This window comes from Gavia stellata, chromosome 6 (assembly GCF_030936135.1).
Source record: "Gavia stellata isolate bGavSte3 chromosome 6, bGavSte3.hap2, whole genome shotgun sequence".
Classification (NCBI taxonomy): domain Eukaryota; kingdom Metazoa; phylum Chordata; class Aves; order Gaviiformes; family Gaviidae; genus Gavia; species Gavia stellata.
The window spans coordinates 33,105,089-33,124,107 of record NC_082599.1 but is presented as its reverse complement, the minus strand read 5'-3'; the positions used below and the strand labels follow the sequence as shown (position 1 = coordinate 33,124,107).

The window sequence follows — 19,019 nt, the reverse complement described above, 5'->3', positions numbered from 1 at the left end:
TCAGCCCTCAAAACTCCAAATCTGGATTTAAACAGGTAAAAACCTGACAGCTGTAGAATGTATTCTGTTAATTCACAGCAGCCCTTCCCCTCTTCACCCATGCATGCACCTTCAGATGTTTGAGGGCTTGCTCTGCAACCAGCTCTTCTTTCTTGTTCCATTCCACAGCATTCATGACACAGGTCCATAGGAGACCGATCACTGCTGGCTCTGGCAGCTCATTTCTTTTCATTTCCTCTTTTACATACAGTACTACCTGGAGCAGGAAATAAAGTGCTGTCTTAAGCAACATTTCCAATCAACCAGAAACGATGCTGACTTACCAGATACTTCTAGTCATTTACAAATAACACCACGGTATAGAAGTAATAAGTAACAAAATTAGAACAAGAATAATAAAAAGGAAGCATTTAGCATATTATTATTTAGCAACATTACTATTACTCAATTAGAAGTTTTGTCCCTCCCCTCCAACCTAACAGTTAATGCAGTTAAACGAAATACATTCTCATCAAATATAACTGAACAAGAAAAAACAAACCCCACAGTCAGCTGCACTTGCAAATCCAGAGGATGTTTTGTTGATTTAATCTTAAACACAGAGTGAACTGATGAATAAATTAAAATAATTTAAAGAAAAACAGAGGAAATCTATGAGGTGCTCATATCTGTTCCCCTGTACCTACTGTTGATTTAAGTCTTTGACTATTGTTATATAAACTAAAGTTGTAAAAAACCCACTCTTTACCTCTTTAATTGGGCATTCCTGAGAGAGACGTTCTTGTAGCTCTTTTTGAAGTTCTTTACGAGTCCCCAGTGACTGCTGAACTCTAAGGAAATCCGAGAGCTCTTTTAGACCAGCTTCAGTAAAATACTTGGCAAAATGGTCCACATTCTGCCGATTGGCTGGAAATAGTTCCTAAAAAGACAGGAATGCTCTTTCTTAAATAAATAATCAACTATGACTCTTTCCAGAACAGAAGGAACATTTTTTAGGAATCAACAGTGCGAATCACCTGGTACTGCACTTAAAAAAAAATAAAAAAAAAAAAAATCAATGCTTGTATTAACACTGGAAAAGTCAACACTTCATTCATAATGTTGTGTTTCGTTATAGTGGAGGGAAAAATGATGGCCAGTTACGCAAAAAGCCTAACACCCTCTCCACACGAAGTGCATGTACTTATGAATAGCTGTGAGCTTAATATGTCGCTCAAAACAGTCCTCAGAGAATCCTCCAGATTCCAAGAGTCTTGTAGGGAAAGTACAAAGGAATAGATGGTAAAGCCATTACACGCAAAGAACATGTACCATGCCCTCCCAGTGTGTCCACATATTTACCGCTTAAGAAAAATACACTTCGCAATACATATACGGCCCAGGCACCCTGGCTTGATGTTGCTACTCTGCTGAGCAATGATTACCACTAATGCATCATTTAACAAAAAGCATAAAATCCACTTTGCACTGTTAACATTAACTCGTGTAGACATTTCTAATTCAAAGACAGTGTCAATCTATGATTTGTGAAAGTCCAGCTACTTAGAAAAGTTAAAATTATTCTTAAAAATTGCTACAGCAAATGCTCCATCTTGGCAAGGATTCAACAGCATTTGCTTACCATCCAGTTCTTGGTGTCTAACAATGATTTGTGGGATGGATAGCACTTACAAAGAAGATATTCTCAATCTGTTTACTTACTGAAAAAGTGATTAAAAAGAAACTATCATGAAGGCATCTACGCTAGGCAACATCATCTGATACTTTATAGTTCTTTAATACAGCGGCATAATGAGAGCCAACAGCTGAAAGCTTGTCAGTCAAGTTTGAAAGAGAAGATGCAGTTTGCTTTTTTCCCCTCTCTAATAAAAAGTGCAATTAGCCCATTTCCCAGCTTTATGGCAAATTAATTATGACTTGGACTCTTGAATTCAAATACAAATTGAAGAGACGAAGAGGTGTGGGAGGTTGCTTAACTCCTGAAAGATTCTTGCCTAATCATAAATTACTGAGGTAGAAACAGGAAAGACTGCTGAAATTCTCCAGGCAGTACTACACAGGATATATCGGATTTGGTTAGATTATCGCAGCAGCAATCTTTTTGAGGATTAAAGAAAACTATTGATCTTCAGACAGACACTGGGAGAGAAAGGCACATGACATTGTTGCATATTCATATATACTGTAAATAGCTCAGGCCATTGCTACAAACCCAGAACACAGGCTTTGAGTCCAAAGGTTGAAAGCCTTCCTACATTGCTCCTGCTAGGGCTGCTGTCATCGCTGCAGGACCATTTATGATACCTAGATGGCTATTGCTGCAGAAAATTAGCTTACTGTGCTTTTGCTATACTATTTAAACAGTGTTGCTTTCACAACTTGTATTCTGAACATAACTCTTTATACTTTCTTTATTATTTACAAAAGTAAAACATATTTCAAAAAAATGAAACTCCTCACGCACAGTTGCTGGTAGTGTGTGTTTTGTTAGCAGTGGTTAGAAAAAAACCCATTTAATTAATTCCCAAGCCCCATACATACAGTCTTTCATAAGGCATTTAACTACAGGAAAAATAGAGACAGAATGTAAAAACATGTGATATTTAATATTCCTGATCCTATATCAATGCTACAGCCATAACAATATTGCTGTGATTCAAAAATGCTAAGAGAGTCTGCGGATGAGTTAACATGCTTACAGCAAACTACCATCTGCATTTCATTTCCTTCTTTCTCCCAAGAAGAGATGAGGATTATTAAAAATATATTGTACTTACTAGCAATCTCTTATCGAGGTTAGCTTTTCTTAAAGCAGAGGTAACAGAATTGGCATCTTTCTCTGCCATCCATGCTTTAAAAAGCTTTACAGCGAAAGAGGCTGCAATCCCTGTTTGAGAAAAACCACAAAACATGCTTCAGCAATTTTCAACATGAATTAGAGATGGCTATAAGAATTACAAGGTTACAAAATGGTTACAAGAGTATGGAATGAAAATACATTTATGACAAGGGGACCAAACATGTAGAGCTGAAATGCCCATTTTTTTCTTTAATGCAGCATTAATTTTCTGAAGTATGCTAGATTGTTTAAAAGTCTTTTCATTCTGTATCACCCGTCTCCATTCAATTGTTCAAAGATTTTCTTTGCAATTATTTTTCTAACCTCCCCAATTTACAGACCAAGTCCAATGCAAAAGGAAAAACTGTGCGTTAAATCAGTTAGGAAATGAAGGCACAAAATAATAAAGGATACTCAGGAATAAGAACTGAAAAAACTTCTTCAAAGGGCTTTTTAGCAAGTCCTGGAATAGGGTTAAATAACTTTGCAACTTCAAGGTAACTGATTGTACCCTGTCCTCCTAGGAGGCATTTAGTAGCTGGTAGGACCAGTCACAAATACTGTTTTAAGCAGAAAAATTGCTTCCTCAAGGCACAACTTAGTATTTTGTGGATTAAATCAAATGAACTCTACCTCCGCTAGCTGTAGCTTTCCCAGGGGAGCTAAGAAACCCTTAGCCTCACACCTCCAATTTCCTTATTTCCTAGAGCAGCACCACCATGGCTCTGCTCCAGCTTCTCGGCTGTGAGCAGCAAGTGCAGGGAGCTGAAGAAAGCTGAAATGTCTCAGAGATGGAGACCCAGCTCATCCTTGAGCAAGGTCCCCTGTAGGCCAGTTATGCTTCTCCGTACTACACTCATATCAACATTTACAGTGCTATTGAGGGTGGTGATAATGATAATGGTATACCATGCTACAGCCAGTCGTTGTAATTTTTTGTTTCACCTCCAAACAGTCCTGAAGCTCTGAGAGCTAGATAGGACCTGCTGGTAGGAAGTAGCTTCATCATTCTTCGCTATTTTCTGGATAGATATCTATTCTTTTTATTTCTAGGATACATTGACTAAATGAGTCACCAAACAAGAACGGAAGAGATTATTCCCAGAGCAGTGTAAACTTCATTAACATTCATTACAGATCTTGACTGTTACAAGTTTTGGCAACCTTATTTCAAGAGCTTAGTTGTAAGGCACGATCCTTAGAGAAGTACTATATGGAATCATGGATGCCACACCAAGAGAGGCCTACAAATGCTACTTTGGGCTTGTTTTACATGTTGTACAGCAGGTTCCAAGTGAAGCCAGCATGATGCAGCAATCTTAAGTTCTGTGGGCTGACTAATCAAGACTGACAAAGCCTGGTCAACCAACAAGGGACCTAGATGTAATGTCCATCTGTAATTTCTGAACCTGCAAACACAGTTCAGCGTATCTGATGTGCTTATCAGTTCAATACCAACATCAAATGGAACTCTCTGGTCTCTGTCACCAAGCACTGTCCCCAGTCCCCATGTCCTAAACCCTTTTTCAAGTTTTAGCTTAAAACAAAACAAGTTTTATGCCAGTACAAATACTAGAGGCAGGTTGTTCCAGGGCTTCACTATCCACATAGGTTTTCAAACTTACTTCTAATTTACAGTCCAAATTTATCATTGGCCAGTTCCTATACTCTATTCATGTGCTGCCACTGTATTTTCCTTTTAATAGCTCTTCTCTTTTTCTGTTTTTTTCCCTATTTGCAGAAAGCAAGTTCAGCATTCATTTTATTGATTAACCCAGTTAGCTGCTCTTTACGTTTGCACTGGTTTTTCAGCATAGGTGACAATAAGGGTAACGCTTAACCCTGATGAGGTTTCACCACTGCCTAGAACTTTCTCTGTCTCTGCTGGAAATATGTTAGCCATCCCCAAAAGACATTTTTTCCCATCTATACATGACAGTAGAAGTAATGACAACACTGAAAAGGGTAATCCTAAAATGAATTAGGTATTTGTCCTCAAACTTCACAGACCTCCTATTAGCACAATCTATCCTGTCCCCCTTTCAGCCAATTCTTTGCCAATATTAGAATTGCCACGCTGATCAACAACTCCCTCAGATAATTTTTTCCTCATGTATTTTAACTTCACTTGCCTGCAGCATTGCTTTTTGTAAATCAAAGAGAGTATCAACTTTATTTTTGTATTATCTACCAGTTTTAAGCCTTGATCTTTTTTCTATTTTTCATTTATCTTTGCATCTTTAATTATTCTTCCATAAAAGATCCATTCCAGAACACTGATTGAAAAATCTTTTCCTCAAACGCTGACACAGGTACATTTTTAGTATGTATAAACCAAGAACCAAAAGTATATGTAAGCTCCTAGAAACATAAGTTCATAATGCAAATGGAATTTGTTCTAGGATTTGTACATAACAATTGTATTCTTAAAATGTTAAATTTAAAATGTAACAAGTTACTTGACTTTTAAAAATTTGAGTTTTCAGATGCCTCTTGTCTTCCCATAAGTAGGAACAGGCTTTGATTTAAAAACATTGCAGGCTATCACCCTAAGACATGGATTAGTGCTCTTCTTTGAATTTTCTCCTAGTTTAATTCTGATTCCAAAAGCTGTGGGTGATGACAGAGCAAAGCTGCAGCTGCGGCTTTTCTTTCTGCAGCATTTAGGAAAAAATGTAATGGTTAGCATGCTGCAAATGAGCACATAAAGTTAGAACACTTTTTTTTTTAATGAAACTTAGAATACATTTAAGCTAATATATAGCTCTTTAACAAAACTGAAAAGATTTCATGAAAACTGTTCAACACTGACAGTGCATTTGCAGTTTTTCCAGGTAGTCAGTAACTGGCAGAGAAAGACATTATTGAGCAAGCATTTGGAAAATCAGGACTCCAAGGTAGATGGCTATAAATAAATAACTAAATAAAAACCCTCAAAAAAAAAAGAAGAAAAAAGTAATCTCAAAAAAGCATTATACCCTAAGATTCAAAGAATGGTCACTCATCATATGGTAAATACAAGTCCACGGGAAAGCATATCAAACACTGATCACTACTGGTACGAAGGCAAAATGAGGGTTTGAATATTCTTTTTTCTTCTGCAATATCCAGTTGGCCAGCATGTCCTCTCTGTCCCACTTCACACTCACATGCACTAGATATTGGCAACACTTGAAAAAATGCTAGTAGGCATATCTCAGGAATAGATATTATACTTCACACTTTTATAGTATCACAACAATACATATATTCTGCAATTTTGCACACACATGTATAACTTTCAAAAAACCATAAATCCTTTGAGGTTTGTTTTTGCTTTTTGTGGCTTTTTTCCTATGTTTGATTGCCCTCTTATTAGATTTCACAAAGTATGTTGGCCATTGCTGCCTGTATACGCTTCTGCTTTAAAATTCTGATTTCTGCTGTACAATTACAGGCTTCCAACATACAAAATATCTTGCAATAAAATACATCTCCAATTAAAGCTAATGTAAGAAAAAAGATCATATAGAAAAGTACCTTCTTTGACTATATTGTCAGTGAAGAGGCTTGTTAAAATTGTAGCAGGAAGAGTCCCGTTGGCTAACAGGATGCCAGAAAGCATTGCCAGCTTTGTCTGTTCCGTCTCAGTAAAGGCTTTAAGAAACAGCAGAAGCTGTGGGTCAGACAGGAGGGGGAAAAAAAAAAAATATATATATTTGAGCCATAGGCAATGATAACAGGTAGAGATGAATATTAGCAGACAGTTTAATTTCTTATCTCTCAAGAAGTCCCACTATAATTAATAGCAATCATGTCAAAATCTGTGCTGAAGCACAACAGTGCCATTTCACTGATCGCTCGTAATTTCACTTTCTGTGAGGATGCAAGCATGTGGAATACAGCCTTACTCAGGGAGACAAGGCCTCTTTTCTCCAGTAAAAATAAAAGTGCCTGTTAGAGGCTTGAGACCCACAGAAATTACAGGATCACAGACTTGCTGATTTCAACAGGCTGACAGGAGCCTGCCCATTCACATCTTCAGACTTCGTACTAAGCCCCACACAGCTGCAGTTCCTTTTTTAGTTTACAAAAACTATTACTCATGTGAACAATAAAAGGATGAGAAAGTTTCCTGTTTGCCTTTTGGGGAAGGGAGTACAGCACAATTACAACACATTTTCTATTGGCTAAAATAAGAAATATATTTCAAGTTCAGACATTCTTGATAAAGCTGACAAAGGACAGACAGGAACAAAAGCTGCTTTAAGACCTTGCCATTCCCACTACTAATTGCAAGAGGAAACAACTAGCTTGAGAAAAGAAATTACAGATGCCACCATCTTAAGTGCTGGAAGATCTGAACTACATATTTACCTCTTGAAGTCTAAAAATGGCAATTAAGTCTATTTTAAATATCTTAATTCCACATGTGAAAATTAATTACTTGAAAGCGTATTGATGAAGTAAATTACACCTCTTTTCCTTTGCATCAAGAAAAAAAGTTGTGCTAAATGAGATTTTTCCCAATAGCATAACCATTAATGATAATGTTTTCTTAACATGTTGTTAGCAATCACAATATGGGTGATGGGAAAAAGAGGGCTTAGACAGCAACGGGCAGCTTCATTCATTGCAAAATGCTGCTGACTCCATCAGAAGCTAGTTTACAAATTTACCATCACCACAAAAAAAAAAAAAAAAAAAGAAAAAAAAAAAAGACTGCAGACATCCATTTCTGGAGTTAAAAAGGAATTCTCATTTCCTTCTTCAGCCATCAGTGTTTTATTCAGCTACCTTCTGCTGTCATGACACCCTATTTCCTTCTCCAAATGAGCAACAGATGCAATCAAAGCAGAACAGCTCATTCTGATGGAAAATTCCCACCCAGTTTTCAATTTAAGGGTATTTCTTAGTTACCAAAACCTACCCATACAAAGGGACAGAATATCAGTCATGTCCCTGTGCTTGTTTGTTACCACGGACAGTGAGAGCTCTTCTCCAAGACATTGAAGCAGCTTACTGTTGACTGTAAAGCTTTCTGAATGCAGTGATATTTCAAAAATCCAGATAACTAACAAAGTTAGTTATTAAAACTCATGCAATGTTTTACAAATAGCTCTGCTCTGTATCAGTGAACAAAACCGAGAAAACCCTCATTCATATGGTAGTACTTACATAATAGCATCAGCTTTAAATTATAGCTTACACAGGGCTGAATGATTCAACCACAGACAAATAATTTGGGTTTTTTAGTGGGCTTCAGCCAAATGATTGCAACATGCAGTTTTAGCTTAAAAGAAAAATCATGAAACTATAAAATCTCAAGGTATAATTTTATTTCAACAAACTGTGACTCACAACCAAAAAATGTAAGAAAATTTGGGATGCAGATGAATGGAATTAATATTTCTAAATATATGGATGAGAAACAAGTGGTGTGCTGTATTTTCAAATGCAGCAATTAACTGGTATATATAATGGTGCAAGTAAAGGAACTTCAGGGCCACATTTAATGGGAAGACTGAAAACATTTTATCAGAATTTCCATGTAAGTCTAGTGTAAAATGGAGGCCTGGGGATTTCACATTTTCTTTATGCAAGCTTTATCAACAATACTGTACCAAAATGAGATCTGCATAAGAAAAAAATCTGAATTAGACCTTTTGCTCTTTACTGTAAGTACTGAAACTGTTAACAGAGGAAATGGCTTTAGGTTTTTGTGTAGGCTACTTAACTCTCACTCCTTCTGCTCCCATATAAGCAACAGATGAGGATTTTGATTAGGAAGTGGTCACACTGACTACTTTAACATGACAGACCAGGTTTTGGCATATTTTTGAGCTGTAACCTGCATTGGGTTTTGTCAGTAATGAGTAGACCATGAGCAGTTATACTCATTCATGTCAGATTGGAGTCACGAAAGCAGCAACAGCAGTAAATCCAGCTGCAAAGCCAGAGTTATGCAGTCCAAGGTGGAGAAGGATTCTAAGAACATCCAAATTTCTATCAACCCTAGTTCTGAGAAATCTGTATTTGTTCAAATGTTTTGGAAGGTCTGAAATCATGTATCTATGAAGTTCACAGCCTCATTCTCTTCCCTTTCCTTTGAAACAAGCTTCCTGCAAGTCTCTTAGCATGCATCTGAATTATGGTGTTCTTGAGCTGTACCCCACTGCAGTATGTTTTGAGCAGGAACCTTGTCTTCTACACGTCTCTCACTACTGAAAGTACTGTTGGTGCTACTAGCATAATTTTTGTTTTACTAATATTTTTGAAAAGCAGCTCAAATAAACTTATACATGTGATTTTCTGCTGTTGAAGGATATTATTCTATACTTTCAAGCAATTGTGAAATATAGCCTAATTTAGGGGGAGACTGGGTGATGGGAAGAATCAAAACCTTTAATAAACCCACTTAAAAACCATCAAAAATAACAAAATGTTCAGTTCAAAGCTGTTGTTTCAGATTTTTATTGCTGATTACTTTAAGAGCTCTTCTTTTACCATCATGATTACAAACCTCAGCAGGGAAGTCACAAAACGTCCAAGTCACTTCAGAATAGTACCAAACCACCCACAGAAAGTTCTCCAAGCTGATGCTTCCCTGCTGTTAGCCAAGCACTGGCATTAACTGCTTTTGCTACAGATACAGACTGATTCCAGGCATAAAATGCACAGTTCTGGCTCACAATTTTGTATTTTTATCATAGCTATGTGAACTCCCACCTATTCAAGTGGGAGTTCAGAATGCCTAATAAGCACAAGACCAGACCTAATGTGCTGATCCATGCTATTTTTGTCTTTAAAGAAAAAAATCTTTTAGGCACAAATTCTGGGCATAAAAGATATGCACAAGTAAAGGCATGCACACAACATTAAAAAGCATGCAAGAAAAACAAGTGCTTCTGCTCTCCTCTTGAGATCTGGAAACCTTGATAGTGAAAATGAAGGAGTTTTATCCACACAGGGAGTGTGGTGTCTTTTTATATCTTCATTATCTGAAGTGGTCTGTTGCTTTAGCATCTGACAGTTTGTCACATCTGTAGACAGCACTGAATTGTCAGCAATGGAGAAGCCAGCTAACATAACAACAGATACCCGTTGTCTGATTTTTGCCTTTCATTTAGCTGACTTAAAGCATCTCTGTTTACTCCCCATTTGATCTCAGAATATTAGTCTCCTCTTATTTCATAATTCCCAGCTTGATTTAGAGTTCTTTCATTAGGAAAATAGGAACACGAGCAAAGAATCCCAAAACATCTCCCAGTACTTCAGACATCCTCATATGACTCAGTAATATTTACCACTGTTAAGACCAAAAATATACTTATCTGTACTTTATCCCAATTTTGATAATAAAAAACCCTATATAGAATGCTACTTAAACATGCAAACACACTATACAGACAGCTAGTATTGCACTTTTCATCCACTGCCCTGAACAGAAATACATATATAAGAAAGATGAACACAAATTTGGAACTGAGAATTTTACTGAAATTATTGCTATGACAATATGTTGTCATAGGTCTATGCCAGTACACTGGTCAGTGCTCGCATGAATTTAAGCTGCCTATATCAAAAAACAGCAGGTGAGAAATGCACTTAAACATCTTTGTCTTCTATTGAAATTGCTTGCATAAAATAATTCAGACGTAAAAATTTAGAAGTATGGTTTGCTTATGTCACAAGAAGAAAGAATAACTGGCAATTTTGGGGGGACAGAGTTAAGAAATAAAACATTTGAAAGCTACAAGCAGACAAAAAAGGGAAAAGTGCTGGGAAATAATAATGTCCTAAAGACAAAATTATGAACTAGAAAACGTAAAGCAAATACTTGTACAAATACTACCATTTAAGAGAATCTCTCTTGAAAGACAAGTCCCACTGACACCATCTGCTTCTTTAGAGTGAAATTGCTGGTATTGCCTTGGTTTTTTTAGCATGACTTTTTCTGTGAGAAGAGCTAATTTTCCTCCAAGTGCTCTAGCTGCTTAACGAATCTGCCAGAATAATCACTTTCATTGCTGGGACAGTGACCCATGAAACAACACCAAGGAGTCGCTCTCTTGCTTTTCTAACCACTGACTAACTGCCGTAGTCTTTGAACTACCAAATCCTGCAGGAACACCTTCTAAAAATACTAATGTATCTCTTTTCTGACCCTCTATGAGCAGCTACTCTCATACAAATTACTGCACACAGTGATTAAAATATTGGATAGTTTAAAAACCCAGCGGCCTCATCAGCAAGAAGACAGTCACTTGGTGAGTTCACACAAGCAGGGGGAGGGAGAAGGTAAGCAAAAGGCATCTACAAATAGTCCTCAAGGTTTTTAAGGCAAGGACACCACAGGCACAATACACAGGCCCAAACCTTCACAGCCACCTTCCCAGTTTCTAATTCTCAGATAAACTGGATTAACTGAGGAAGAGAACGCACCCACACCAAAAGGCCAGGTCCCCAGGAGCCACACCAAGATTTGCACCAGAGCCACTAAGGGTGGTGATGGAAGGACAGATGGTCCTCCAGCCTAGGAACACAATGCAAACCTAATCTCATGATCTGTTATACATGATGTAATCTGACACTGAAAACTATACAAAAGGCATGAAATTGAGATTTGGAGTGTGCAAGGTGAATGAGCACACCCTGACCCTGTGCTGCCATGGCTAGGATGCTTCCAATGGCTTTAAATGAGTATCATGACTCCAGTCACACTGTGCCTCAAATGACTGCTTTCTCTCAAGCTAGCGTACGGCTAAACTTCAGATCAGAGCCACTTGTTCCTCAACCAGAGAGTCAAATTACTATACATTAACCATAGTCTCATCTTGTTACTAAGTGTGCAAAGTGGATTCTTAGAAACTTAAAGTATTCAAACCCAAGCAAGTTACAAAAGAGAGAGGAGGCGGCTTGAATTGACATGGCATTTGCTTAATATGCTGAACACTCTCAGAAACTTGAATGCTATGAGTCAGCGTTTCTCATGTCAATGATTATAGTAATTAACAGCAAGAACACTAGATTTGTGTGGGGAGAGAGGTAAATTTAGGTCTTTAGACTGATGTATTGAGCAATCAGCATCAGTTAATAGGCATGCTGGCCATAAGCACAAAAATAATTTCCTATATGAGCAAGAACATATACATCGGAGCCAAATTTATTCAGCCACAAGAGGTGGTGGTGGGGCATCATGATCCAGACTTACCCTCACTTGACCCTTGCAGCAATCTTTCTAATGTTTAAATAATATGGAAATACACTTTTAACAAACATGGTATTTTAGTCACAGGACAGGTTTTGCCATGATCAGCACGCCTGTTAACTTACAGCACAGCACAGTGTTTATTACCTATTCAGGCCATTAGAAAAAGATATTTACATCTGTTACTAGGATCTCAAAACAGACAAAATAAATCTGTATTTTATTTTTCAAAAACTTCTACCCAGGTTTCTCCTGTCTCCTTCAAATTCAGTCTCACAAAGCAAAACAGTATCCACAAACATCCACTACAGTCTAAGAGGCAAATCTTGAGTGCTCTGCCAGTGGTGACAATTTCCTCTTGGACGTATCTATGACCTTCAATACAAAAACTTGTGGTTAGGATTCATTCCACAATGCTGGAGTAGTTTAATACTGTGCTGGTTTTGGCTGGGAGAGAGTTAATTTTCTTCATAGTAGGTACTATGGGCCTATGTTTTGGATTTGTGCTGGGAACAGTGTTGCTAATACAGGGATGTTTTCTTTGTTGCTGAGCAGTGCTTACACAGCGTCAAGGCCTTTTCTGCTTCTCACACCACCCCACCAGCAAATAGGCTGGGGGTGCACAAGAAGCTGGGAGAGGGCACAGCTGGGACAGCTGACCCCAACTGACCAAAGGGATATTCCATACCATATGATGTCATGCTCAGCATATAAAGCTGGGGGAAGAAGAAGGAAGGGGGAGACGTTCAGAGTGATGGCGTTTGCCTTCCCAAGTAAGCGTAGGCACGATGGAGCCCTGCTTTCCTGGGGATGGCTGAACACCTGCCTGCTGATGGGAAGTAGTGAATGAATTCCTTGTTTTGCTTGGCTTGTGTGCACGGCCTTTGCTATACCTGTTAAACTGTCTTTATCTCAACCCATGAGTTTTCTCACTTTTACTCTTCTTATTCTCTCTCCCATCCCACCGGGGGGAGTGAGCGTGCGGCTGTGTGGGGCTTAGCTGCCGGCTGGGGTTAAACCACGACAAATTCATAAAGTGACATTCTGCATAGCAGATTTGCATTTATTCTATGGAAAAAAACACAGAGAGGTGTTCTATTAGCAGGACAGTAACATCACCTCTCATTAAGAACTATACCCCAAAGCATATTGAAGTTCTGCACAGAAAAGCCTGGGTAAGAAGGTGAGTTTGGTCAAAGCAACCAAAGGAAGCATTAATTCAGAATTATACTCTACATCAAGTGCCACCAGCAGTATTCCCACAGAGCTAAATTTGCAGACAAAAGCTGCCACCTGTAGATACCATCCTCTTTTCCAGTAGAGCTAAATAAAATACATAACAGCACCGCATTTGTACATATACAATTATATTAGACATTGGGTAAAAAATACTAATGCTCAGGAGGAGACTGCCACCAACATTACCTTTTTGATTTCATCTTCAAATGCTTTCTCCAGATATTTGTATCTCCTGATAAGTTTATTGAAGACCTAAAGATAAACACAGATTAACTTAAAAAGATGTAACAATTGCAGCCATCCTTCTTTAGAAAAAAGTCAAAGGGAAACAAGACTGCCAGTACTGAACCCATGAAGAGTATTTTTGACTAATCTATGATAAGATATTTTTTTTCTTTTTATTATCACCACAGCAGGAAAGAAAAAGTAGGAAGCACTGCTGGCTTCTTACACTCTAATATTCCACTGCATAGTTTTTCTTTAGACATTTTTCCCAGGAAATAAGCAGCCAGCAGAGTAATGTTTCTGTAGTCATCTGTTGTGTTGTCTGTCTCATGGCAGATCATGAAACATCCTTTTCTGTTAGTTTGTTCACAAGTGGAAAAATAAAAGTTTTGCAATTCTTGCTTCATAGAGCAATGTTTGAATCAGAGAATTTACTGCAGTTTGAAAGTCATCTTTTTCATATTTCTCAAAATTTTATTCCTACTCTACTTTTCACCCTATCCATAGATCAAAAGCAGCGGAAAGGAGGAGAAGGAGGTTAACTCTGCACCCTTCCCCTGGTAACACAGCTCTCTGGGGAAGCTGTCAGGCATAAACCGATGGTGTGAGGCAGTCAGGTAGCACTGCTGTGCATCTTCAGTAGATGCAGGATCTTTGTCAAAACCACTAACACGAATGCTTACAACAAAACACACTACTGCCAGGGAAAGAGGAAGAACATTTGACAAAGTTTTTACAAGTATGATCTTGGAAACACTTGTTCTCCAGTTTTCACCATTTGTTTCCCATCATGCGACCACAGATTATGAAAGCAGAAGCAGCACAGGTGCAGTGTGCATTCAGATGGAAGAAGGGAGAGATAAGAAATTAAATAAACAAATCACTGTTCTCACTACTGTACAAAGGGCACAAAACATTTGACTCACTGTCACAGGTAAAAATGTTTATAGGGGGAACAAATGACATTATTGTCAGGCTGGATGGTGGCAGGGGGAGAAATTAAGTTTAGAAAGTTTCAATTCACTTTTCAGAGAACATAAAATACATCCAAATATCCTAAATGGTAGTATTTTGGCTCAGAACAAGTGAAAATCAAGTTGTGACCATGCTGAGAGGCAGAGACACAGAGAATTCTAACAAAATAAGGCATGAAATAAGGTGTAAAATGAAAATGTATGCTAGCATTTTGTTCATATTTCCAAACAAAATTTTGTGTATTTTTTTAAGTCCCTGTAAATGACAGAAGTACACTTCATAAGCAAATAATGTCCTAAAATATCAACACTAGCTTTAGTCTTTTTTTCTTGAAGACTTTTCACTCTTTGAATTGTTTCCATGACTAAAACCACAAAAAATAGCCACACTACTCGTTCATTTGGGAGTCAGAGTAAGAAATTACCTAGAAGATAAGGAAGCTCCAAACATTATTGTAGCCTAGATCCACTTTTTCATAATACAATAAGAGCTCTATTTCCCATTAAGCATGAAAAAAAATGGCAAGGTCTATAAAAGGATACATCTCTTCAGGCATTAACTCCAAAATGTTGACTGACTTTGGCAGCTTTTGGTTTGACATGCAGAGAATACATTGAAAATTCCACTGCTTCAAATCCTGAAGCCTTCCTTTCCATTTTCCAACATGCAACCTTTTATTTTAAAGTTAAATTTCTACTTGGAGGGCTGGTACTGCCAATTTTTATTATCAAACCGTTAAAATATTAAAATTCAAGAAGACAGAATCAATGCTTTTACCAGTAACAGATTTTTCTGAAGCAGAACACCTTGTTTTTAAGAGATGATAAAGCTGACACAGAAGATATATTGACTCCCTTTTCAGAAATAAGTACATTTCACTTCTTCAGATTATCAAAACTGTGTTTTTAAAGGCGCTTTCTGCTATTTAGCAGACATTTGTTACCAATGCAGATTCTGATCCCAGCACCCTTTAAATCAACCAGGCACCTTTTCAGCAACTTACCACCCTCCTTAGCAGGGAGAGTGGCTTTTATGCTTTCAATTACTGTCTCCAGCATCCCAATAATAACTAGTTATTTAAAAAGATAAATATGTTACTCAATTAACAATAGACTTTTGACATATGGGAGTTTCAACGGTATTGCATTTTTATGCAATCCTACTTGTATCCGAAACTGCATGGTGGTTTTGAACTTTCAATAGAATTCTTACTGTATTTTCTCATATAATTATTTTCTTCCATTAAGGAGTTATGCAACGTTACCTTCTCTTCAATAATGTTTTAGGCTTCATTGCTTATTTGTGTTAATTTCACATAGGCCTATTTGTGCAAGCCTTATTCCTGCAAAAAGAAATTATATATCACATATGTAGGAGAAATGAAAGCTCTTGGAATACATGCCCAATTCCTAACTAGTTATATAACTAAAGGTTGGAGGCGTGAGCTTTATATTTTTTGTCATTCATCTACTACATGTGTTTCTAAAAATATGTTCAAACAAATCTTTCAGGCTCCTTACAGAAAAGGTCAACAAAAATAATAAGGATGGTGTCTAAAAACATACTGAACCAGACTGAAATAAGTAAGACTGCTTTCTGTAAAAGAAAGCATTGACAGCAGTGATCACATTATCATAGACATCCTATTTTCTTACCTAAAATTTGTATTTTAGGGCAGGTTACTGGTTAACTGAATTTTCAGCCTATTGCAGCCTAGACAGTCTGCAGATGTTCCACTGTAATCCTTTATGATACATAAACGGAAAACAATATCCAACCATGCCTTTACTGACCTGAGCATAATTTCGGATGGCATCATGATCTTCATCTGCAAAAAATACACAGTGGTTGGTCATCTTGGTCTTGTCATTGTCATCTATGCGTGTGCCTCCAGGAGCTAAAAGAAAGCAAGAAAAAAAAAAAAAAGGCAAGAAACAATTTCTCACTTCAGAGAATGTCCTATAATTATAAGTCTAATAAATCTTATGTTAGTATCACTGAGGCAAAAGGCAAGGGTAAGAGCTAGCAGGGGAGAGGGGGGAACAGAGAGAGACAGAGCTTCGCGAGTCTGTGGTGGCACCTGACAGAAGGAACAGCTGGCTGATATGCTGCACCTTAGATCACACAGACCTCCCAAGAGAGATTCAGGTCACACTAAGGTATCTTAGCTGTTTTTGAGAGCACCGAATGTGATCCAGTAAGTATGGGTTGAAGCATAACCCTTGTGCATATTTTAACTACTACTTTAAACACCACAATAATGTAAATCCTTTTCAAAGAGAAAAGTATTAGCACTCTTACTAATTTGAGGACTTGAAACGTCTCCCTAACACCTCTAATGCTTACCAGGCCCATGTAAACATTCAAAACACTGTTGCAAAAGTTTTCTCCTGGCTTATTTTGTTGAGAGCTTTTTTCCTAGATATTTCCACCAGCTTTTGTTTCCTGCATTACCTCAAGTCTTACAAAAACGTCTTTTCTTCTTACATACCAAAGAGCAGGAAGAAGGAATAAAACCAACATGACCAGTAAAAAGAGCCAACTTATTCAAAACACAGAGGAAGGATAAAGGGTGTTTTCAACCATGCTGCCAGTGATACCTGGGAGAAATGCCCCGTAAACATCCACTAAGCACTCCTCATTATCCTTCACTTCTCTTAACTAGCCTTTGTTGCAATTTCTACAAAGCAAGCTTTGCAACAGCTAATAACCTGGAGTGCTGTACTACACCTTTTCATGCTAATAAATTCCTTTGTTTCCCCTAGTTAGTGTCTCATTTTCTTTGCTGTTGCATTTATATGCTGTTTCAGCTCAGACTGAAGGCTTCTCAGAGCAGCCTCCATTTTTTGTCGTATTTGCCGAATGCCTCACACAATCAAGTCCCTAGGTATTACTGCACTACAAACAATAAAGAATTCTATGATACGAGATCCAAAAAGTATCTAGGTAAGTGAAATCGTAACACAGTTTATAGTTTCCACTTTGTAAGGGAAGACAGCATCTTAAAAGAAGCAAGGCAGATCCTCCAAATTCTACGTCAGGTACACTGCAGTTTACCTAGCATGCTGCCAGCTACCAAAATATCAAAAAGTGTGTCAGCATATCGGCGATAATCAAGCCGTGAGCCAGTTGCATCCAGAAACTTGGCTATAGCCTCCAGGTCACTCCCAGCTTCATTGAGGCCTTGGACAATCGTATCCCTGAAGACTGTGGGTTCAAATTTCTCCTTTTCATCTGGAACAGAGATAAAGGAGAAGGAACAAGAGTCAGTTTGAAACTTTCTGTTTAAAATTCCCTATCAGCCAGCAACTGAGATGACCATGGCACCTAAACATATTCTTCCCATTCTGGTCAAGGCACCAAAAGTTTGTTTGGTTGGCTTTTATTGCCTCTGGAAATTTTGCAGTGTTTACCCTTGCTTCTCTCTCCTCCTCATCCCCGCAAAAAACATACAAACATACAGGAATAAATACATAAAAGGGAGGAAAAGCAACTATTGAAATTGTTTTCAAATTTCATATTCTTGCTTCTCTTGTTGAAGATATTATCGAACGTGTGTATCATGATGCATTGCTAAACCTGATAGCAGAATAAAGGGTATGTCAGTTATGTGTAAATAATCTCACTGTAGGAACACTCTATTTTCCATTTCTTGATATTTTTCTTTAAATAATTATGGTCACATATCTAAAATGTTTTCTAAAAGACAAGTCTTCAGGAAAAGAGGGGATCAAGGTATTCATAAAACCACATTTTGTGTAAACATTTAGGACCCTTCCACAAAGCGTAACCAAGAATTTATTTTTCATATTCACAGACCTAAGCAGCGCTAGGAACACAGAAATACAGCATTCACATTGCATTTTATACAGCCATCCCTGGTTGAACTCGATTAAGGTACAGTCTGACCTCCCAGACAACATCCCTATGTCAAGGCCATTAGCCACAACAGATGTAACTGCAGATAAAGCTAGGTAGATTTACCCATACCTCCTGCTGCTTCTTCTTGCAGGCTGTTAACAGCTTACCACAGACACTTGAAGCTCCTGAGCAAAGCAAGTCCTGACTTTATACAAAGGTACATACAAAATGCTTGTTACCATCAGAATAACTCTGAACTTCAGACACACAACTGCGAGCTGTTCTGTGACACTCAAAAAACAAAACTAGTTTGTTACCACCTGCTGACACAAATGTTGATACAAGTTCTTTAAAAAACCTGCACGTATTATATTCAAAAAATAAATCCAGGGATTTTAGTAACTAAGACTAATGAGGATTGGTAAAATTCCTGTCTAAACATGTGGAGTCTGAAATGTGCCAGGTGCAACCCTCACAGGCTTTTTGGGAGAAAAGGTTCTGGACATTACACATCCTCTGGCTGCAGGTGTCCTTTCTCTGCGACTCACAGTGCAGCTTTTTATCCCAAATATTAACCAAAGACCTTGGTTTCCAATAGCCTTTCTTCCCTTAATCTCTTTTCTCCAGCCACATTAGCCTTACGGCAATTAAATAACTATTTTACCCACAGTGCCTACTTTATCATCTTTA

The 19,019-nt window shown here is 37.8% G+C and overlaps 1 protein-coding gene across 3 annotated transcripts in view; it reads right to left on the bottom strand.

Moving 5' to 3' along the window:
• Positions 1–19,019, bottom strand: part of BZW2 (basic leucine zipper and W2 domains 2) — a 59,706-nt gene that overhangs the window by 13,851 nt on the left and 26,836 nt on the right. For all 3 annotated transcript variants that reach the window (XM_059818532.1, XM_059818533.1, XM_059818534.1), the window contains 7 exons: positions 17,526–17,702; positions 16,262–16,365; positions 13,455–13,520; positions 6,359–6,494; positions 2,778–2,887; positions 749–919; positions 110–256 (listed from right to left, as the gene is read on the bottom strand). In XM_059818532.1, the coding sequence (XP_059674515.1) occupies positions 110–256; positions 749–919; positions 2,778–2,887; positions 6,359–6,494; positions 13,455–13,520; positions 16,262–16,365; positions 17,526–17,702 (911 nt within the window). The remainder of the gene's footprint in view (positions 1–109; positions 257–748; positions 920–2,777; positions 2,888–6,358; positions 6,495–13,454; positions 13,521–16,261; positions 16,366–17,525; positions 17,703–19,019) is intronic.